Source organism: Gasterosteus aculeatus, chromosome 11 (assembly GCF_964276395.1).
Source record: "Gasterosteus aculeatus chromosome 11, fGasAcu3.hap1.1, whole genome shotgun sequence".
NCBI lineage: Eukaryota > Metazoa > Chordata > Actinopteri > Perciformes > Gasterosteidae > Gasterosteus > Gasterosteus aculeatus.
This window is the reverse complement of record NC_135699.1, coordinates 4,775,368-4,798,648: the sequence shown is the minus strand read 5'-3', so window position 1 is coordinate 4,798,648 and position 23,281 is coordinate 4,775,368. Positions and strand designations below refer to the sequence as shown.

Genomic DNA, 23,281 nt, shown 5'->3' with positions numbered 1-23,281 from the left:
GGAATATATATATGCACTTTTTACTGTGTAACCATCTATGTTTTACCTAGTAAGGATGAAACTTTGTTGTATTACTTGTTATGCAATTGGGTACTTTTATCTTTACTACTATTTCTTCTTAACCTGATTGTGTTGTGTATGTAAAACCTGAGCATGTAAGTCACCAGTGATTATAGATGTCAGATAGATAACTTTTTTTTTAAACTGTACTAAGGTGAATGCTCCTACGTTACTTTTTCGAAAACTGAAAATAAACTATATATATATATCCATCAACAAACAAATTAAAGACACCAGGCGAGCAGCTGTTTCTTTTTCCTGTGCATCTGTGCCTTTTATTGCAATAATACATCTGTATGTTGATATATATTCACACACTCTCTCTCTCACACACACACACACACACACACTCATATATATCATCAATGGTCGGAACAAAACAAGAACTTTAGACTGTAAGCACCAAACACATGACATGAGAAAGAAATCCACAAATAAACCAGCGACTGTCTAAAACCTAGAATCAAATGTATAAACACACACGTGCACGTTCAAAAGCACGTTCTGCCACCGCAAACTCACGCACGCACCGGACCTCCTGCAGAGTGGACGCATGCAGCGTTTGGTTCCCCCACACACATGCACACCAGCGGAAACAAGCTCGGGTTCCCACCAAGAACGCCCGAGATAAGTACTAAAGGGTTTTTGTATGTTTTGTATTTAGCCGAAGTGCAGAGTATTTCTGTTTACATCTTTAACACTGAGGATGTTGTTAACAACACACCGAACTGAACTGCACACAACACTGACAGACGGGCCAACATTCCAACATTTACCTTCACTATTACAGTAACCGTGTAAAGCCAACATCTCTTGAAGAATAAGGAAGAAGAAACGTTGTGATATATTGTTTAAATCGTTTTGTCTATATATACTATGTACAGAACATGAACGAGTTACACACTGCAGAGTCGAGGGGCTCACATTTACACATGGATCAGCTCTTTTTTTTTACAGCCACTACGTATTCACTAAAAGCCTCTCATAGATTTAATCTTAAATATTCAAATGCCTCTGGGATTAATGTCCGTTGTACTCAGTTTTTGTGCTCGTGTGTTGTGAGGATATGCGTCGTACTATATTTAGCATTACGGGCAATATGCAACGAATACTACAAATACTACAGCTGAAAACATACATGGCTTTTTTTTGTTATTATTTTTCCGCACGATGCACAAAACAGCACTTTTTTCTTTTCTTACAATCATCTATTCCAGTTTCGTTACAGATAACAGATTTTAAACAGTAGGACTTTCATTGGTTTGCTGCGTATGTCGTTGAGTAAAGTTGATTGGTGGTGATGCAGAGGTATTGCCTACGGAAACATGCTGAGACGAGGAGGACTCGTGTGTCCCCCCTCTCTGACCGGGTGTGTATTTAAATAGATGGAGAGACGGGCGGTTGGACGGAGGAGAGGACGGCCTCTCGTCCTCCTCATCCTGTCCCACGGACGGCTCGTTGGTGGAGAGATGTTTGCTTGTCTACTCGTAGAAGGTGCGGTCACTAGAAAGAGGAAAAAGCAGAAGACGGTTGGTTCAGTGTCCTGTGGGTCGTGTTGCATCCTCCCGCCCCAAGTAGAGTCCCTGTACCAGAGCACCGCTCTTTATCAACCCGCAACCAAGTCCAGTGTACTTACGCAACACCAGCACAACGCGGGGGGGTGTCCTGTGCAAATTAAAATACCACGAGCAGGATTTAACTCGCTATAAAACAAGAAGAGAGCCAGAATGTAACAGAGTCTCTCGTTGATCTTTGGAGATTAATGCACTCCTCATTCTGTGTACGCAGGGCGGCCATTATGCTCCCATGCGGCTCGGGTTGCAACGTAAGAGATTCCTGTGATTAAAAATTTAACAGGACAACTCAGACGGCTGTGTGATTACAGAAACATCGCATATAACACTGTATTAATCGGTAAGTTACCATGTTGGTATATTTTATTATACACTTCAGAGATGTTACATCCATGATTAAGATGATCCAGAGATTACACATTTATTATAATTATAATTAATATAGTGATGACGACAAATTTGTAAGTACAATAACTAGGAGATGACACAAAGCTCGTGATTACCTTAATTCAGAGATATGGCGACACAGTTACACCTGGTAGTTATTGGATTTAAATATTTAGTAACAACTAATCTCGAGATCATAACGTTTGCTGTGGTTTGTGTCATTCATTTTAATTGAGTGCTGCATTAATCTCTATTTAGCAAACACTTAATGGGCTTATAGACTTCGGAAGAGCTGATCCAAGCGACTCTTGAAAACTTTACTGTTGCAGAAAAAAATTAAAACAATTTAGAAGCTAAAATATGCAACAACATGCTTAACACTCAAAGGAATCACTCTGAAACGAATGAGTGGAGCTTTTCATGCTTATTTCAGTGGATTTATGATGAAGGGGGGGGACATGACATGACATTTTCAGTGTCCACAAATTCAACAAATATAATGAATGATGTCAGCTGAAACAAGGGTACAAATTTCCATGTAGGAATCTATTTTGCTAATGATAGAAACGTGGGGCGAAGAGGTAGTTAAATACAAGAAAGCCCATTTAGTGTAAAAACACACTAGCAAGGCATCAAAACAACTGGTTATCAGTGGTTTTGAGTCTGAATTGACCAGTAGCTGTCATGGCTAACGTTAGCTAACGTTAGCTAAAGTTACATTGATATTGCTTTGTAACTAATACTGCTACTAGTTAATTTGCTTACTCTTCTCTCTTAGAATTTGTCTAGTACTTACTTTAAATGTGTGGCCACTTTTGCAACGGTTGTTATTTGATTTAAAACATGTACATATTCTTGATAAATGAGACAAAAACATTGCATTTAATTGGAGTTTATATGTTGTAAGTGTATTATTTAAGTTAAAAAAATTATCAGAGCAATACAAACATTTCAGCAGATTTATTTGCTGAACAAAATCAAATCTCCCAACTTAGTCAAACACCATTTACAGATTTACCTGAAGCTGCTGTGGTAATAGAAAGCAGGAAGCAAGTAAATTCTAATCTAACAGCGAACTGACAAGCTACGGGTTTGTTGTCCCGATCTTCAGGCACTAGTCTCATTGCTTTGCTGGTGGCCTTACCAGTGCACAGCGAGAGCGACCAACAGCTTTAAATTCGGATTTGATCGCCTTCGTTCAACCTGGTGATTGCAAAAATGAAGCTGTTAAGGTCAGCAGGTGATTGATTGTTAGGCCTTTTCTGCCATGTTTGTACTTCAGTGTGTAAATACAAGATGTCCTTTCTTCATTAGTATCTGTCCTTATGTGTGACATCACTGAGCCGTGAAAGTAATGCAAAGTGCATTCTGTTTACAGAAATAACAATATATATGTAATAGTCTAAAGAGAACAAGCTGACAGGTCGATACAAGAAACATAATAATGGATGCAGGTGAAGAGAAAAGAAAAGGTTTCAAAATGATGGAAGCGGTTTGAAGCAACGGAAGTGAATGTCTGGGAGCGGTGGTACTCACGCGCCCTCGTCTCTGAGCAGGGACAGGAACTTGGTGACTCTGTAATCCGCTGGCATCTAGAAACGGTAAAAGAAAGCAGAAAGAAAGAGGTGGTGAAGACCCGGGACGGCAACAACATCTTTAGTTTCATGATTGTCCAACACCTTCACACATCACAGCCTCGCTGCTTCGGTGAGTCTCCTTTACCTGCAGTGACATCTCGATGAGCACGAGGAGCTTCTTGATGCCGATCCACACCCGCTTCCCTTTGAGCTGGTGCGCGATGCTGGCTCGCTCTTTATCTGTGAAGCTCCCCAACAGCTACAAAGACAACAAAGGCTTTAGAGAGGCAGAGATCTTCAATACTACCTTCGAAAGCAAAATAAAGACAGATCTACCGTGGAAAACAAGCTTTTTTAATTACGTTTACGCTGATTACGAAAGTATTTTTTTTCCACACAAAGGATTCAGAGTCCGTCCTTTTGAGGCTGTGTGCTCATGAGAGTGGGGGATGGTAATGCAGCACCGCAAAGTGATAAAGTGCAATGATTCTGCACATCTGCGTGAGTACCTCTAAAGAGTCGACGAGTTGCTCCCCGGTGGAGATGTTGGGGACATGGATGGTGGTGCTGAAGGCGTCCAACATCTCCATCTCCTGCAACACGTCCTTCCTGCTGGTGGTGCCGATGATGAGCAGCTTCCGGCCCTGCGGCAGGAGGAAACACTTTGTTTTATCCTAAAACCAAAGGCGCAGTGTAGATTTCCATTTCAGCAGATTCATCCCAAGTTGTGGCTGGAGGACCATGAGGACCGTGCATCTAGGGCACACTTTACCCGTGTGTGTGTGGGTTGGTGATGAAGCCCCACGCACACCCTTCTCTTTTGTCGAAATGAAGCCGAGTCAGAAGATTTTGGTGTAACACAACTCTTACCTGTGGCCTCTCCAATTTATCTTCTTGGTTTGGGTCTTTCTGTGTTGACTTGCATACAATTTTTACTTTGTGGCGCCTATTCTCAAACAGAGAGTGTGAGCAGTAGCTCCACTGCCAAAGCGTTGAATTATTTTGGTAATATACAAAGCTAGTTATTGGTATATCTAAAATATGGATAAAGAGAATGAGAAGTAAAATTTAAAAAAAAGATTTCACTGGCCGGTTACATTTGAAATCACCAATTCCGACACAAAAGACAAAAGGGTAAATTTCTCATTTATTTAAGTGAGTCTCTGCTGAATGACGCGCGTATAGCAATGGCAACAGCGCGTTTTCAGCTTTCAGATGAACTCTGACCTTTGGCGGAGCTTTCTTCAGCAGCACCAGCAGAGCCTGAAGCACGAGGTTGGAGAAACGAGGCCCGATGGGGACGTAGTCCAGCAGACGCTCAATGTCATCCACCACCACGCAGCTGAGCTGCGACTTGTAGGCGTCATCGAAGACCTGAGACGAAGGAGTGAGGAAATGGACAAAGGAAAGACAGGCAGGGAGAACGACTCCATGAGCTGTTGTCCAAGTGCATTTGTCTCATCGTATGCTGGTGGGGCGGTTGAAGCAGCGCTTACCTTTTTGATCGCCTGGCACTTGGAGATCTCCGAGTGTCCGATCATCTTGTCTGGAGAACAGATCTTAATGAAGGGGAACTCCGAGTCCTCTGCAATCTGAGCCGCCAAGGCCGTCTTTCCGCTGTGGGGTGGGCCTGGGAGAGGAGGGGTACAATGTACTGTCTGCGTTTGTGTAGCTACTCAGTGGGGTGAAATCAAATGTTGTGTGATTCCTCATTTACCATAATCTCTAAAACGGAGGCCACTATAGCCACAATTAACGTAAATACGTTGGCTGTACATTTTCTTAATTTGAAGGGTGTACATCTTTGCATTGAAGTCACTGGTCTGGAATACCAATCAAACCAGGGAATTGGATCCAATCTTGAGCAAAGTTGGACTGTATCAACAGTTTTAGCCAAACAAATTGATATAAGATTCTCCTTAATTGGAACATTAAGCATTAAAGTGTTTGTTTTAGTGTATCTTTGCTCTGTTTTTCTGTGTGTGTTCGTTCTTCTGACCCTCCAATAGCACAGCCACCAGCGGTGTGCGATCGCTGTTCTTGGTCTGCTGCACCAGCAGCATTCCGTCGTCCAGGACGTGAGTGACCGGGTCGCCCCATTTGATGATGCCGTTCATGATGTAGTTGGAGTAGTCCTCCTGGTTCGTACCAAACGCCTGGATAGAAAACATAAAGTGTCAGGAACTTTGTTCCGCCTTTACCGTGTTCAGGATTAAACCGTATTCTGCAGCCAGGGGCATAAACTGTAAAACAACTTGGTACGTACAGGTTTGATGTCGTTGTTGAGGGATCCCATAAAGTCACTTCTGGTGACCTGCAGCTTCTCGGCCTTCTCCATGTCCACTTCCACTGTAGAGGTGGCCTGGAGAAGATTTCAAGAGACCTTCACGTTTTGTACATTTAGTGTTTTACAACTCAGCCTGTGAAAATGTATTAAAATGTAAAGTTTTAAAATGAAGGTCCTTTTTCTACTTCTAAGGACTCCGTTGGGGAAAGGAACTTGTCCAGTGGTGTTTGTTGCGTTATAAAACTAGGTGAGAAGTCCCTGATTTGAGGTCTTTTTTCGAGACAAGAATCAAAAGGTTATTTTTCAACACTATTGTTTTGCCTTTTGGAATCGTGTTAATATGTTTAAATATTTTCCAGGCAGCCCGGTTGCCATCATACTTTATGCGACGTATACGGTTAGTAAAATGTTACCCAAAAGTCATTTAACTGTAGGCTACACAAAACTAGCAAGATAGCTAATCAGCTAACAAGCTAATCTGCTAGTAAGATCCTTTCTTTCCAGCATGCTACTCTGCCAGCACACTTTAACATTATTTTAAACATTTTCATTCGCACGACTTCAGTGTAAAGGCACCCCGAACAAACCCTAACGCAAGGTTTGAGTATTCGAAGGTTTAGAGTGACCTTGATGTGTCGGTTCATGGCCGTGGACTGAGCGGCCCTGACCAGCCCCTCCAGCTCGGCACCGCTGTAGTTCTTGGTTTCGGTGGCCAGTTCCTTGATATCGACATCGGGGGCGAGCAGATTGAAGCCTCGCATCTTGTTGGTGTGGATGGTCAGGATCTGGACACGCCCCTTTTCATCGGGCAGACCTGGGGGGCGAGAGGACGAGGAGGAGAGGCGTGAGGACAAGATGGACCCGGGAGGGGAGAGAGGGATGGGGCAGAGCAGAGGAGGCAATGAACATCCGAAAGGTCAAATGAGTTAAATGACCTTAACGTGGATGCTTCAACAGACATTTCAAGTGCATCCTACTTAATTAGTATGTTGTGTTGAAAAAAACGATTGGAGTGCAATGTATAAAATATAAATATATGAAATAGTTTTGCAGAACATCCACAGTAGTTAAAACCACACTGGTTCTGTCGACAAAAAGCTAGTGGGATTTTTCCATTTTTTAAATAAATTATCGCCAATAATGAGCTCTGTAGAAAACACAAGTTTATTACACTTACACATTTTGTTCAGCGGGATAATCTCCATAAATGAACCCCACACATGACATGCAAGCGGACAGAAGAAGGCTGCTTAGGCTTACTAATGACAGTATTTAGGCTGTCATTTCACGGCTTGGTATTTTCACACTTCAAAATTCCCTAGAGGGGAATTTATTTATTATATTTATTGATGCACTTCATATTTTAGGACACAGTAATACATTGAACTATTTCAAATTTCAAACTTGTGTTAACCACAGACCTTATTGCTGGCATCTAACCGAGAAAAGGAATCAGAAGTGCAAAATTGCTGACTCATTCCAGGTTTTGAGCACTCAATCCGGCACCACTCTCCTGACGCGTGGACACGGCTACCTCATCATCAATCAGCATTGAGCCAACTGGGAATGTGCCGAGGGAAATGGGCATAACTTTGATGTCAACCAGAATATCAAGCCGAGTGGTTTGTAGAACGAGGCAGATCAGACCAAGAGAGGAAGAAAGAGGAGGGGTCCTGAACACTTACTAATTTCCATCTTGACCTCAAACCTGCCGGGCCTCATCAGGGCATCATCTATCAGGTCGGGCCTGTTGGTCATTCCTGCGGTGAAAGAGGAAACGTCAGAGATTGAGAGAAGGCCGACGGGTGTGGGTGATGCTGTCTAACATTCACTGTATGAAATGAATTGCAGATGTTTTTTCATGAACTTTTTTTTTCTTTTTCTAATGCACGTGTCAAAAGTATGTTGTCTGATCCAAAACCCAGAATGTCTCGTACACCATGATGAAATGTGGGGGATCGGTTCCCTCTGACGCTACTGACCGATGACCAGGATGTTGTTGAGTTGCTCCACGCCGTCGATCTTGGACAGCAGCTGGTTGACCACGGTGTCGTGCACGCCCGTGCTGCTGGCGCCCGTGCCTCTCTGCTTGCAGATGGCATCCAGCTCATCGAAGATGATGATATGGAGGCCGCTGTTGGCTCCCAGCTGGGGGCGCGGTGAGTTTTGAAACGTTTTGTTCATTTCTTTTTTGGACTTGAACACATGCAAAAAGAGCACATTGAGAATCTCCCCTCACCCTCTTCTGCTCGTCCTCTGCGTCAGCAAACAGCTTGCGGATGTTTGCCTCGGACTCTCCAACGTACTTGTTGAGGATCTCGGGGCCGTTGACGACCTTCGGCTCACGGGCGTTGAGCATCTTGCCGATTTGCCTCGCCATCAGTGTTTTACCACAGCCAGGAGGCCCAAACAGCATGATGCCCTTCACGTGCTTACACCCTGGGAGGGAGGAGAAAGATTTAAAGTAGAAGAGAATCAGAAGGTCATGAGAGAAGGGGATACAGGTGTATGAGTGTGAGAAAAGCCAGAAGGAGGAGAAACTAAATTGATAAAATGATGAGAATGCCAACAGTATGTTTCTGTGAGTGTAAGTGTGTTCAATTGACTCATCATCCCAGAGAACATTTGTAAATTCACAACTTCAATTTGGGATACTCTATTTTATAATATTGCATGCCTTCATGTGATCATTACCTGGTTGGTTAAATAAAAAATGAATTTACAGCCAAATCAAATAAGCAAATGAAAGTCCACCCATTTCATGCACTGAGTGTCGTACGAGGCCAGAGAAAGTTATAGGCTCACAAAGAGAGTAGAAAAGTCAACAAAACGATGGTGGGCGTGCAATATACTGACAGAAACAACAAATAACGTAAAAGGCCGAGGCACTCGGGCGTGGTAAAATTATGAAAAGGTCAACCAGGATCGAGAAAGAGAGGCTCTCTCACCCATCTGCTCCACGATGTCTGGAGGGAAGACTCGGGAAGCAAAGGCTCTGCGGAAAATGTCGGAGAATTCCCTGTCCAGACCTCCGATTCCCATCTTCTCAAAGTTCCACTCTGGGTTGATGATTGTCTGTCGTGCTTCCTTGGTCTTTGCCTTCCCTGTTAGGAGACATAGGAGGACTACTTGACAGGCAACTCACAGGGATACGCTTGGGAAGCGAGTGAATGTGTGAGGATTTCAGGTCACTGTCAGATGGGAAGGAACAGGGGAGTTCTGTAGCTCGATATATAACTAAAAAAACCTTCAAATAAAAGCCATGTTTGATCTCCAAGTCCTTTTCTTGTTGCTGAGCACATTGTGGAAGACGAGGCAACAGTGAGAGAAGTGTTCTTACTGCCATCCTGTGGATAAAATAGACTGTCGCATGAAGCCTCCACTGCCTTTCATGCATCACTCTGGGTTTACCATTTACCATTTATAGCAGCGAAATATATTTTAAACTTCCTCTCAGGATTGACAAATACTGCAAAGAAAAAAAGCTTCTGACGATAGTTTAGCTTTAATTATTGTCCTTCCCCATGATGCCAGATCCTGAGCGCAATCACATTTTGGTAAAGTAAGGATCTTACCAACTAGCGTGAGGGATGAACTCTCGGCCTTCTCGAAGATCACCTGGCTGTTTCCTACCATCAGTCCGATGTCGATCTGTCAGAAAAAACAGCGTTAAACTCGGTCTCCATTCGGATATATGCACCAAGACTATATGCATCAGCGCTCCCTCATTTAGCCACAAGCCAGCCCTGATTGCATCAAATGATGAATCTATTTATTCTGTGGCATTTTCAGTGTCAAATATTTCATTTCTATGGATTCTGCTGAATTTAAATCTCTCTTATGCTTGAAAAGTCTTTCATTTCCAGTAAAGATATGATGGAATATTATGTAGTAGCATTTTCAAGCATAGTTAGAATAGTTTACACTGAGACTCAGTTTCAGTTTTCCGTCAGTTTTCAACCATCACTTTACCAGCAGCATTGTAGGAGCCTCTGAGTGGATTTCTAGCGACCCTCAAAAATCTGCCACTACTTTCATGTTCTCATTGTGGGGGGGCACAATAAATGCCCACGTACTAAATATCTTGTCACATGCAACCCTACACATAAGACACAGAAAAAATTCCATAGCAAACCCACTTTATCCACAGCATGGAGCCAAAAAGCCTGATTTTGAAAAGGCTTGTGAACGGTTACACTTTAATCTTTTGAGAATACATCTCAAATCATCTGCATGCTGGTCGGATACCTTCTGTTTCTTTCCAGAAGCTGGTTCTCCTCTGAGGATGCTGGCATCCATGGCCTCGATGTCTTTAACCATCAAGCCAAACAGCTTGTCGCAGAAGGTGAACACTAGCTGAGAAACGCAGAGAAGCAAGAGGATGATCAAACGTGTGGAGAAGACATTAGGACAGGACATGTTGCAGGTTTGTGGACATCCACCTGCTGGGTAACAGAGAAGCCCTGGTTGTTGAACTGCTGGATAAACTCGGCGGCCATCTTGTCCGAGTCGTAGGGGGAGGAGTCAGTACTCTTCTTCTGCAGGAAGTCAATTTCGATTGTCATGGCGCCAATGCACTGCTTGGACTTGTCAAAGTTGTAGTTGGCCACTGAGGGGACAGATGCATTGCACATGTAATAAAAATAGACTAGAAATACATTCAAATAGAATAATAAAGTAAGTGGAGATTAACTGTTTGGGGGTGTCGGACCCGAACATGTGTAGGGAACGTATCAAATAGTTAAATAATGTAATGCAAATGTCAGCAGGTCAGGCGACAATGTCAGATCGTCAGGGAGAAGGAAGCACAGTTTCAGAAATGAGTAACATCGGAGGTCACTAATGTCAAAGCTAATATCAATTATTGCAAAAGAGCAATTGGAGTCTGTTCAGAGCATTTTGCAGCGATCAAATAGAGAACGTTTTACCTTCCACTTCCTGGCCGATGGAGAGGCCGGCCCACTTCCTCTACAAGAGAGATGAACACAGAGAGATAAGGAAGGGCGACAAACTGCAGGCTAATTAGCAAAGTGTGTGCGAGTGCACGTGTGTGTGTGTGTGTGTACCTGTGGCAGGCTGAAGGCGATGCTTCCAGGGGCCACGGTGTGGTGGGTCTTCACTGTGAACACAAACTTGTGGTTGGGTGTGGTTTTCACCGTCACATGTCTGCAGAGGCAGGAGGCAGAAGGTTATTACACATGTCATAATTGTTTATTTGGGGCTTGCACAGTGCTGTCACTGATGTAACTACTATTTGCAATGCGACACTGCTTCGTTATCTTAAAAATAATATGTCTTATTGACCTTTCCCCATTTAATATGTTCTTTCACCTCAACTTTACTATAACTACCCTCTTTCTATTCTTTCTGATGCATGTTAATGCGATACCTTGCCACTGTTTCTGTGTTGATATTAAAGCAGATTATTTTTGGGGCATGAAATAGTTTGCGTCTTGGCAGACAACTGCTTATTCTACATCTAACAGACATGAAGTTACATTAACCTCCATTTACAGTTTGTGGCTGGCATCCTGACAAAAGTCCACTATCCAGTCTGCTTTTTGCTCTGGTTGGTTCTGCACCAACTCTTTTTACTCTTTGATTGGTGCCCCTTTAGCTGCTGCTCCACTACATTCAGAGGCTTGTTGCTGACGTTGTGTCTGGTGCTGAGGAGGGAGCTTTATTCCCCAAAAACATGGTAAATGTCCAAAATAGAGAAGGAATCACATTCCTTGGATGACAATATTCTGTGAGTTTGCTAATAAAGACTCTTTTCACATTACATAAAAACAGCTGGTTAGTGCAAGTTTAATTTATTTATAACACACCACTGATCTTTTTACAGCGCTTTAAGTCACATCTCTAGAGTGGAGGAAAGAAAAACACCAGAAGGCAACATGTCAGTATGTACGCAGCACTATTTAATTATCTTATTTCTCAGAGGCACTATTGACGAGTTGGTTAATCTTCAATAGTTGCTAGGAAACCACTGCTTTCCTCTGGCATAAGGCACCGTCACAAGGCTCATAATATAGTTTATTATAATAAGAGTCCAATCGTGTATAAAACCACCTTCCGATGTTGATGCCTACTGCAGGAATGCTGCTTTGTGGCAAATAATGACAACAAGGCAACTACAAATGTAGAAGAAAGTCCAGATAACAGATCGGTTAACAGGCTCCCACTTAAAAACAAGTATAACTTTTACTTGTTCTGATATCCAATAGTCTACGGCTAATTCTTAAAATAATATAATGTTTACAAATGCATGTTGGCCGATAGTATCAAGCAGCAAGTAACACCACTGTTGACTTGCTGTATTTATTTATTTAACTCTAACCCCTAATCTCATACAGAGGCTCTGTAATGGTGAAATAACATTTTATAGGAATGAATTTCTATTTGAAAAACTGCCTGAGTCCAAATGATCTATTAACTCACAGGAGACACACAGGAAACTTCAGAATTTGTCTGACGGATGGATCTTTATTCACTGATCAGGAGTGTGTTCAGATATTGTCAGTCAGCTTCAGGACCAGTTTCCTTTTTAATCATCAGGTGAAAACAATTGGTATCGTTTTTTCTACATTTACTTCTTGCGCCTGTAGTCGGCACTGTTACAATATCCAGGAAAAATAACCTTGATGATCAGACTCTTTAAATCCTGCGGCCTCGTGCCAGATTAGTGACCTTCCGGACTGTGAGGTGGGTGGATGGACGAGAGAATACTTTGGCGTGTGCGTCTGTGTGGACTAAGAGGCGACAACGATTACTCACTGTCCTGACTGCAGATCCTTCTCGTTCACCACGGCACAATTAGTCAGCGACAGCTCATCGGTGGGGCATCGCGCCGCTTGCATAGTCTGCGTCAGAGAAAGAGGAGGAAGAGCAGGAGGAGGAGGAGGAGGAAGAGGAGGAGGAGGAGGAGAAGTGCAACAAATGTTTATGGCATAATGGTAACTCACCCTTTAACAAAATAGTGATTGAACTTGAAAGCACAAACAAATTGAAATGTGCTGAATCACCATCAGCTCGGTCAGAGTGAGAAACCTTACGGAGAGATTCACCGTCCATTTTCCTTTTCCCTGTTTGCAGAGTCAGCACTTCTCTTGACACGCAAACACTGAAACTGTGTCTGTTGTCAGAGCAGAGACAAAGACACAAGGCCGCTTCCAATCACTTGGAAAATAAAGAATAAATGGTGATAAAATCAAAATCTCCGTCCTATAATTAGACAAGTGAGAAATCAGGGGCCCGTTGGGGGGGGGCGGTAACATGTAATATGATTGCAGCGCCATTGGGTGAGAGTACACGGGGATACAGGTCATGTAATACAACCTGAATTAGGAGCCTATCGATTTCCCTTCTGTTCTGACATGAGCCTTTGAGCCTTTCTCGTGCTTTAGGAGTACTGTGGTACAGGATTGAATATTACCCCACACTGCCGTGTGAATGAAGCTGCCTTGGCAGTACAGCCCCTGGAGCATAAAGGTGCAGAAGAATCTGCCGCAAGGTTCAACAGACTCCAATGCACAGCACTGCGAGGGGTTACCATGGTAACTGCATTAATCCGCCAGAGCCTGAGACAATAAATCGGGCTTTACTGCCGGCTGATTCATCACAGGCTTGAATACCAGAGTCGAGGCAGCGAAGGTTCTTCTGCCACTAATTGTTTTGTTGCAGCGAGGCTTCGCGCCGACGACACCGGACCTGCTCTCACCGCCGCCGCTGATTCCTCCGCCGCGCTTCATCTGTGTGTGGCTTCAACCGCTCCCTTGAAAGCTCAAACCACCCGGCAGTTTGGGGAAACCACAACGCCCTGTTTTTTCATTTAAAAAAATGCATCTGAACCGCGACACACGCAAGAAAAATAATGATCATTAACAATGATCTAATGAATACTGGAAACATTTAAAGAGAGTTTTTGTGTCCAGAGTAGTAATATATATATAATTAATTAATTAATATAATTATATATATATAATTAGTAATATATAACAAATATTAGTAGGTAACTTTGTCTGTCTGTTTAGCGAGCAGCTAGCATACGGTAGCCTTTTCCCTGAGAAAAGCTCGAAAGAATAAAAGAAAACATCTCGGGAGATGAACATTGAGCTGAAACTCCGGTAATCTGAGGGAGAGACGCAGATTTATGTGATATTTCTCTGTGCCTCCATCACTATGCATTGTTACATTGCTACTATAACTGTATTGATTGGAGTCTATAGCTGTGAGGGTGCCATAGGACCAGCTGCATGTAGACAAACGTCCATCTTAGGCAGAGCATTCTGCAGTTATCAAAGCCCCCCCCCCCCCCCCCCCCCCTGCACCAAAACAGCACAGAAAGGCTTTTTAGCAGCAGCGAGGCCTCATTAGGAAGTAAGCCATGGATAGACATCCAAAACTGCTTTAGAGGAGAAATTCCAGATCACGATTACATGCAAAATCCGGTCAGCAACTAATCATTTGCCAAATCCCTGCAGAATCCATAACTAATCTCTGAGGATTCTTTGCCACGAGTACAAAAAGACAAATAATGACAGTGATGTTGACTTCAACACTGGTAACAAAGTGCACAGGCAGTTCTACTTTTCACAGCCACCTGAAGTATTCTCATTTCTGCATCATTACTATTAAACTACCTGTTGGTGGCGGATTCATTCTCATCATTAATCAATAACATGTAAATGTAACCGAGTCGGCCCAATAAATGTCGTCATTGTTTCTGCAAACCCTGAGGTGAACTTGACATGCGTCGAATGTGGAGGTTTCTGTGATGAAATCAAACGTCAGCGTCCTGGGTGGACGTCCTGTGTTTGTAGCGCACACACAGCACACACACCGTCCTCCCTCAGTGGACTTCATCACACTTCATGCAGCATAATTACACGTCAGAACCGAGACGGAGAGACGCCATGGTAACATCACCTGCTCCCCGTAGTCTGGCCGGACAGAGGTGAAACGGAGCCTCAGAGGGGCCTCTCACTCATAATTAATGTCAAATCTTTCTGGATTCCTTTAATCCAAACAGCATCCTAAAAGATGAGCCTCATCTAAAATGAGTTTTAACGAGTTTTAATGAGTTTTTGAGACATGAATGCCGAGTCGACCATAATATAAACATAACTCATGCAGAACAATTGAGGTTTTCTTTTTTGGTGGCGGCTTTGAAGCAGAGGGACAAGCGGTATGATGAACACCATGTTCATCACCTCAGGTTGTGTTGGTAAACGTGTAGCTTCTCCTACGTTTAAAATTAGCTGTCGAGCTGACTGTCAGTCTTCAGTAGAATAAATGAATAAACAAACAAATATAATGACCCGTTGAAATTTAATAACGCAAATATTATCAAGTACACCTGTTTTCTGTTAAAAAGGAGGAGCCATTAATTGAGGAATGAAGAACAATCCTCTGTGGAACACAAAATAACTGTGATTCATTATGGTTAACGTTGTGTGGTAATGGAGGTGGATGGAGGTTGATGTGTGGCACACACATCCACAAGTATGAGAAATACTTAGGATATAAATACACCATCGCCGTGGTAAACTCCATCCCATCTAGGCTACCCCAGAAAACATCTGGGTAACCTAGAAAACGGTGCATATTCAAGTATCATAACATGTATTTTAAGCAGCGGACGTCACAAATAAACACAGCAGTGAAATCGTGTCTTCAGAATCCACTGAGCTTTGATAGTTAGACAGAAAAAGGGGTAAATTGCAGCAATCAGGCTCTAAGGGTTTTTAACTTGCCTCCACAAGCGGTGTCACAACCATTTCTACAGCTCCAACTACCACCACAATGAAGTCAATGTGAGGGTTAAGGAAGGTGTTGCATCCAACACGTTCCCACTTCCAACCCGTACGCTCGCTCAGGATCCTTTGGCATCATTTTTCCAAGTAGCCCAATAGACTTTAACACATGGTTACATGCACATGTTATGCCATGTGCATGGTGCAAGCTTAAAAGGTTACGTGTCCACGGTTCACGGATGCTAATTAGTTAGCATTTCAACACGTGACGTCTGACACACGGCAGTGCACTGGATTGCGTTGGCACGAGACCCACCGGCGCTGTTGGTGTGTGCGTGGGTGCCTTTGGATTTATCCTGAAAAGCTAGCCAACTATCCGCCCTGCGGCGGGGGGGTAAGCGGGAGAGGGGGGGCAGTAACGCTTTGTAACCATCTCCAGTCAGAGAGCCCGGAAACGCGCAAACGTCATGACGAGGAAGATAACAACTTGTTTCAGAAGAATTTCACTAATGTGTAACCATACATACCTTGAAAAATATTACGACCTTGAGGGCACCAGCGTGGGCAAGCAGAGAGGAAGGACAGAAGACAGTATTTGAGACGCAGGGGGACTTAGAGCAGCAAGCTGGGGAGCGGAGCGGTGGTGGATGAAGACGGGTTTTCATGCACACAATGAGATCACCTGGTGTGCTGACAAGCGCATGCAGACCCGAGTGGGGGGTTGTTTTTCATCCAAAACCACCTCTTTATTTTTCCAACCATAGAACCAATTTTGTCTTTTTTTTGCCTTGTGGCAAATTTACAAATTGTCCAGTTACAAAAATTAGAGCCCGGATCTTGTAGCGGCCGGATGATGCGAGTCATTGTGCAGAGTGCCGTGCCAATAAGCTGTCAATCATCTCTTCCCCACATTACAGACAGCTGTCTTCTTGTGGTCGGAGACATGGATGATGGAGGAAGGAATCAGCTGATGCAGTTCTCTGATGGGTGAACTGTTAATGGATGAGATGCGATGTGTCATTAGTGTGACCATACTGGACAGGGGAACCATCACTCAATCCATACATCAGTCGGTGGTGATTACAGAGACAGTGGACCATTTCTGATTGACTCCACTCATGTCGCTCTGTGCATTAGTGTACCGTTAATCTGTTGGGACGCTTAGGAGGGGACCAGTTAGCATTAGCCTGCATGCTCAAACACACCAGAAATCACAGGGGGGTGGAACAGTGTCAGAAGCAAATACATTCTCTTCTCGGTTAAACGTTTTAACATGTAGTCATGTTAACATCAGTTGTCCTGCGTGGATTTTTTGTTTGAATTCTTGCCCCATTTTCCAAGTGGAGGTGTGTCTACCTTTGCCTCGCGGAAGCTCTGAGCTACCTGAGGAACACGGACCTTGTTACGGAATCCAAACTATTATTAGTTTGAATCACATGTTCAATGAAAATCATTATGGGAAATACCATTATTCATTTTTCTTAGGGAAAATTATTGATCCCACTCTCGGGGATTAGCTGGGTCTGAAAATCTGCCTGCCAGCAGGTAGAAGCTCATTGATTATCAAGCTATATCTCTCGACATTCTGCAATCAATCACAGCTATTTAGAAGTGTAAATTTTGAATGAATTTTTGGTACATTCCCCGGATCTTTTGGCGATGAGATCGTCCTTCCTAGGTTCCATCCATCTATTCCTCCTTTGCTTCCTTCCCTCCTTTCCTTCTGTTCCTAACATGTTCAGAAAGTGTCCCCTGATTGGGTGTTTCTTTTCGATTGCCGCTGCAATCCCATTTGGACTAATCGCTCCGTGTCCCTCCTCAGGGCCGGTGACAGATCCGTGGTTCGGACTGATGCAGACAGCCCCCCCCCCCCCCTCCCCTCCATCACTCTAAATGTTCCAAGCATTCCATTACAATAAATTATTCATCCTGCTGTGTCGTGGGCGGCGGTGTCCAGTCTGATGCAGCACTGGCGATCGATGGGGAGCAGCGGAGCTCCGCTGCATCACAGCCGAAGGTCTAAGATAGCGACGCTCCTGTTGAGCCGCACTAACAAAATAAACCATGAAGATGTTTCCAGTCGTCATGCGTCGAACGGAAAAAGCCATCTCTGAACATGGAATGGAACCTCTCAACCTCTCGCCTCACTCATCCCAAAAAGCGATACCTCAACCAATGTGTTTGCATCTGAGCCGCTGCGATCCCATTTGGAAGAACTGCGGTCCGGCTTTTGCTTTCACGCAAATTTAATTTGAGCCAAGCTAAGCTGTTGATTGGTCTGTGTGCTTTCTCAACTGGAAGTTGTGTTTTGGTTCTCATGCACTCACATGTATAAACACCACGAGAGGGGCGCACACAAGCCTAAAAGCCTAAACCACTTAATACGCTGCAAGCACTGGCACATGTCTGATTGGGAACAAACAATAAAAAGTCAGTTTGCAAACACCACAAACCAACTTGGAACCAAATATGTCTTTATATTTAAATGTCTGCTATTAAGAAGGTCTTTATCAAAGTTCATTCCATTGTAAGCATTGCAAAGCATGAAAAGACAGGACAAGTAAAGCAGAGTAGAGACGTGCAAAGCGCTTCAAACCGTGAGTTACTCAACACTGGAAAACACTTTCCCCAACTTTAAATCGCAGAATCCATATTCCATCCAGGGGAAAGATTAACACACACACACAATCCCCAAAACACAGTGTGCGTACAGCGAGTGTGTATCAGAGTGCGTTAGCTGGTGCGTTGTGAAGGCTGCCCCACAGCAGACTGGCTCTCTAAATATAGCTCCAGCTCCGAGCTCACAGAGGAAGGTTCTGAGTCCAGACAGCCGGGGATTAACCACTACTCTCCCTCCGGTTCACACGTACACACACACACACACACACGCACAAACACAGCCACTCACACACCAATCGCAGAATACCTTTGCTGGCATGTACATCAAAATCTCACAGGATTAGACTGTAAAACATCATGTATTGTTAAAGATTGATATTAGCCTTTTCTCAGGTGACACATGCATCCTGAGTTGGTGAATTAAGACTCATGGTTAATGTTAACAGATATTGGTTTAAATAACATTTGTCTCAGTGAAGGTCCGTGCTGATCAGAAATTACCCCAGAAAGTCTGGAAAATTAGCCAGCTAAGGTTATCTTAGAAAACGTTAGATTCCTGTTGTTGGCGATTATTTTCTCCACTGACAAAATAGTCAATAGCAGCAGCTGCGTTGGCGAGATATTTATGGTGTGTGCTGCCGAACAAAAACACATTTTGAGGGTACAAAACCTAAAAGCTTTATTCCGGACTGAGTTGGATATTCCCTTTAGCTAATTCGTCTTATAAGGAAGTCTTTGACCAATGGGAAGATTTGCGGCACACTTTTAGTTGTGTCCAGTTACACGAACACGCTCGCCTCATTAGAGAGGAGAGAAAGACGGAGCCCCCTCACTCGCTGCATCGCGCATGTAGGCGTCTTTTTTTACTGCTGTGACTGCAAAAGCCCTCCGGTTCTGTCTACTTATTCTGACCCTATTAGATCAATGGGGCTTTCCTTGAAGCTCACAAACACCTGCTTACTGGTGGGAGACCAAATATGCGTCGAGCAGTGAAGAGAATTTCAATGTAATACCTGATTCCCGTGTGTGGGAGGATAAAGAATCAGAAGTTGACTACCTAATGGGTTCGGGGACGTCAGGTTTGGTATTTGGGGTAATTGCCTCATGGAATGCCGCACAATCTGACTTTTGTTGCAAGCGGAGCAGTCCAGTGATTTAATTGCACACCCTGGGTGCAAGAATCAGGAAAGTACACTTTCTTCTAGTTAACTCCAGTTATTCTGTCCAAATAAGCAGTATGATCATTATTTAGGGAGTTTCTGAAAGTGGTAATGTGAATTGTCACATTGCCTTGTGAATAAGGCGTTGTTAGGCCCAACGCGCAGCCTTTTCAGCGATCGCCACCGAGCTAAAAGCTAAAATGTCAACTAAGTCGCGCAGAATCTAACCTGCTACTTTGAGGGCGCAGTGATACGGAATCAATGTGTACAGCAACTGTACATTATCGCATTATTCAACTGTGCATTATCGCTCAATAATGTGACTCACTCTCAACCAATCAGAACACTGGATTTTATCTACCCGTATTATAATATACTATATATTTCCCTCCATTACAATAACTACTGGTATATATTGGACGCGCGTGACTCTGACAACCAATATGTCTTCAAACACAGTGAGAAAGAGAAAATAAATGTGTTTTACACAAGTGATGAAACCAAAACAACCAATAATTTGTCCTTAAAAGGCTTTTTCAGGTTGGGAATCATGGTGTCACTGTGTTTGTTTAACCCTGATTCCCTCTGACAGGTTGAATTACGCCCAGCAACAGTAGGTCTATGTCGTCTGCTGGGCAAGTGAGGGTGAAGGTTGTGTGTGTGTGTGTGTGTGTGTGTGTCTCATCCGCCGGGAGAGTCGAACAACACCCCGGCGGACACTTTTGACTCATGCTGGACGGCCAAGAGGAGGAATGTAACATCGCATCTCCTCACTCACCCATAAAAAGACACACACTAAATTACAAAATCCAGTCTGAGCTTAACAACAGACAAATAGGTTCATTCATTCATTCATTGCATCTGGACGTGTTTTAGGGTTTGGGTTGTGTACCCTCAATCACACGATACCACAGTGGTCCCCTGCAGTCTGCTGAGTCCAGTCTTATCTGGAACTACGCACCCCCCCCCAGCAGTATTGACCGAGAACCCAGGGAAGTTGCGCCTCTCGCATTCACAGATCAGTCAGCGGTCAGAATGTTAAACAAAGTGCTGCCGCTGTTGTCTGTCTGGCCTCTGCGGTAAAAACGGATCAGCGCTTCCCTCCAGCTCCAGCTACGTATCTCTGCTTCTTTCGTCAACACACCAGTTAAAAGGCAGTTCGGGGCTAACAGGCGAGAGCTTCACGGAAAGAGTAAGTGTTGCCTTTGCGGTCACAAGGAGAGGACTCTGATGCAGGGTGCACGCGCAGGGCGATCAGGGCTCTTTGGATGAAAGCTTGTTGAACTTGTGAATGAGGTTGTTCAGATGTGCTCGCCTGCTCTGACAGAATATGAATGAACGCCCTGCTGAAATGGTCTGAATCTACCAGCATAAAAAAGGTGGAGGATTTATGTTCACTGTCATGAATGAGGACAATATTCCTGTATAACGCTGCGGCTACGAGGACCTTGCATCCTGACTGTATTAACCCTGCAGAGCGACGTCGGCGGGGGTCTTTCACCAAACCTCCATAATAGAGAATGGGAGATGAACAGGAGTTACATCACACCTTTGAAAGGATGAAATGATGCAGTCTGGATTAGAACCCACTTGGAGTTCTCACCTCCCCAAATGTAATACACATTGTTTTGTTTGGTAACACTTCTGATACGATGCTGCAGACAGCTGCTTGTTATTGCGCAGCACAATGACAGGAAACAAGTGTCAGCGTGGAGCCGCAGGAAGTAAACGTCCCCAACCTTGAAACACTTGATCAACCATCATCCGTGCATCAACTTTGCCTTTCATGATGGTTTGAAGCCCCCCCCCTCTTCATCTGGCATACGAAACCATGATCCTGCCGGTCATCCCTGTCCTGCTCTCTTTATTAATCAGTGGATGAGACACGAACGATCGGTCGCCGTCGGCTACCTGACATCATCCGTCTCCTGTACGCGACGACTGCGCACACGAGCTCCAGAGGAACGCGCACGCACACAATCCACGCCACGTCATAATCCCCGTTTCTCGGCGAAAGGCATCGAACTCACGCTTGCGTGCAAACGGGTTGTGACTTGAACGCAATTTGGTCCTGAGCTCTCGCATAAAACGTGCACTCGGGAGTTTTTTCTTTTTTTTTTACATGCGTGGCGCGTGTTTTAACTCGTTGCACGCAGCCGCGTCGGTTCAAGGGCAAGCGGCTGCTCGGGATTTAACCGACGATGCTCCCGGAGAGGGGCGGGGGGGGGGGGGGGCGGGGGCTCTGACACTCGCTAAAGTGCAGATGTGGAGGAAATGGTTCTTGATGACACGGTCGCGTTTTGGGGGGCGGCAGCATCACGTGAAATAAGCCCCATGTCGCGACGCGGCGTTGACATTCAGTCCCCCGGAAGGTACCAAGGCTGGTTGATGGGGCACAACGCTCGCCATCGCGCGCCATTTTATTCCCCCTCATTTCCCGGACAGAAACACGGAGGATGTCACATATTTCTGGTTGAATAAATAAAGCAGGTACTGCATCGATGCGTGTATTTCTTACCCGGGCCGCCATCTTCACGGTTGCGGTGGTTGGGTGGTGTAGCCGGGGATCGGGGAGTCGCGCGGCGGCTGGGAGGGACGGTGCACGGGGGAGGCTCGGCGGCAGACGGCTTTATAAGCCGCAGCGCACTTCGCTCTGATTGGCCGAGGCGCTGCGATTAGCTCGCGTGAGGCGGTGAGGGGTGGGTGCGCATGCGGGGAAGGGGTGGGGAGAGGGGGGGGGGGGCATCTTCGCTTCTCTCCGTGATCCTCTGCTGCAAAAAAATAAATAACACTTCACGCGGCCGATTTACGAGAGTGGGCAAAACGCATGAGGCACGTGGCTCACAGAACATGAGCCTATGTCGTCGTCGTTGGAACCAATTTTCCTTTACGATTAAACGCTAATAAATCTGCGGCGACTTCGATTTTATTAGCAGTTAAAATGTGTTAAATATCCGGATACTTTATTATCTTCACCAGCTATTACCGCCCCGTGAAACCACGATGTTTTATGCGGATAAACATCTCCTCGCTCTCTGCTTCAGCACCGCGGACAGCGCCCCGCCGAGCAGACTGACTGATTCCGTGTAACATACGATCTGTACGGATCTGATCTGATCTGATTAGAGTAGTATGATCCAGCCGAGACAATGAATAACATGCATGCTTGCTGTGGACCTTAAAGAAGCCAGTGCACAGGTGATAATTAGACACTGTGGTCAGTTAGATCTGAGCGCCGCCCGCCCGGGACTGACCGTGAAACAAATTCAGCACCATGGACAACGCCGCAGTGAAGCGGAAACAAGAATGCTGTGTCAATTGTACACACAATTACACTCCAAACATGTTTTGTCCTTGTTTATTGACACTTTTGTAATACTGTGTAATTTTGTGTGATACATATTTGGATATTTATTTAATTTCTCGTTTTCTCACTTGCATTTTTGTTATCATCATGCTAATATTCTTCTCAGATATTGTGTTATCTACATTATTATTATCATCATACATTTTACACAATAATTAATTTTTTATATGTTATTTTGTGCTTGGATTAAATATTTCTGGTTCTGATATTCTTAAACTACCCTTTCAACGGTTTATTTTATAACAACTTGTTTTTAAATCCCAGTTGCAGTCGAGAGAATTGCTTGAAGAATCTTAGATCTTGTGTTTCTGAGCAGATTTCAGGTGTACAAGCGACAATGTAAATATTACGCCAACATGATTCACCATAGTGTATCTAGAGTAGCATCTGAAAAACAGAGAAATACTTAGTGTACTGAGCAGATCAGCATGCTATTTATGAACATCACTTCTGATTATGTATACAGTAAGACAGGTGTAATTTGAACTTTTCCTT

General features: G+C 44.2%; 1 protein-coding gene across 5 annotated transcripts; it reads right to left on the bottom strand.

Annotated features, from left to right (window-relative positions):
- Positions 1 to 308: 308 nt before the first annotated feature.
- LOC120827465 (vesicle-fusing ATPase) lies at positions 309 to 22,074 on the bottom strand. 5 transcript variants are annotated; one of them, XM_040190357.2, is made up of 22 exons: positions 21,938 to 22,041; positions 16,168 to 16,185; positions 12,663 to 12,748; positions 10,952 to 11,051; positions 10,814 to 10,853; positions 10,328 to 10,494; positions 10,134 to 10,241; positions 9,461 to 9,536; positions 8,834 to 8,989; positions 8,125 to 8,324; positions 7,868 to 8,033; positions 7,571 to 7,645; positions 6,512 to 6,699; positions 5,865 to 5,960; positions 5,598 to 5,754; positions 5,095 to 5,228; positions 4,826 to 4,972; positions 4,108 to 4,242; positions 3,744 to 3,857; positions 3,558 to 3,613; positions 3,166 to 3,224; positions 309 to 1,563 (listed from the first exon to the last, which is right to left on the bottom strand). In XM_040190357.2, exons 1-21 carry the CDS (start codon positions 21,947 to 21,949, stop codon positions 3,194 to 3,196), a joined length of 2,262 nt encoding a protein of 753 aa, XP_040046291.1. In that variant the 5' UTR covers positions 21,950 to 22,041; the 3' UTR covers positions 309 to 1,563; positions 3,166 to 3,193. The 5 variants fall into 5 exon arrangements, with proteins under 5 accessions (XP_040046291.1, XP_040046293.1, XP_040046292.1 ...); XM_040190359.2 differs by lacking the exon at positions 16,168 to 16,185 and having other exon boundaries at positions 21,938 to 22,074; XM_040190358.2 differs by lacking the exon at positions 3,166 to 3,224 and having other exon boundaries at positions 21,938 to 22,040.
- Positions 22,075 to 23,281: the final 1,207 nt, after the last annotated feature.

What these genes read in the sequence shown, in the direction of transcription:
- LOC120827465 (XM_040190357.2), bottom strand. An exon ending in AAGGATCTGCAGTCAGGACA is followed by an intron (nt 11,052 to 12,662) that starts GTGAGTAATCGT and finishes CTGCCTCTGCAG; the next exon opens with ACATGTGACGGTGAAAACCA. An exon ending in TGAAGAAAGCTCCGCCAAAG is followed by an intron (nt 4,243 to 4,825) that starts GTCAGAGTTCAT and finishes CTCCTGCCGCAG; the next exon opens with GGCCGGAAGCTGCTCATCAT.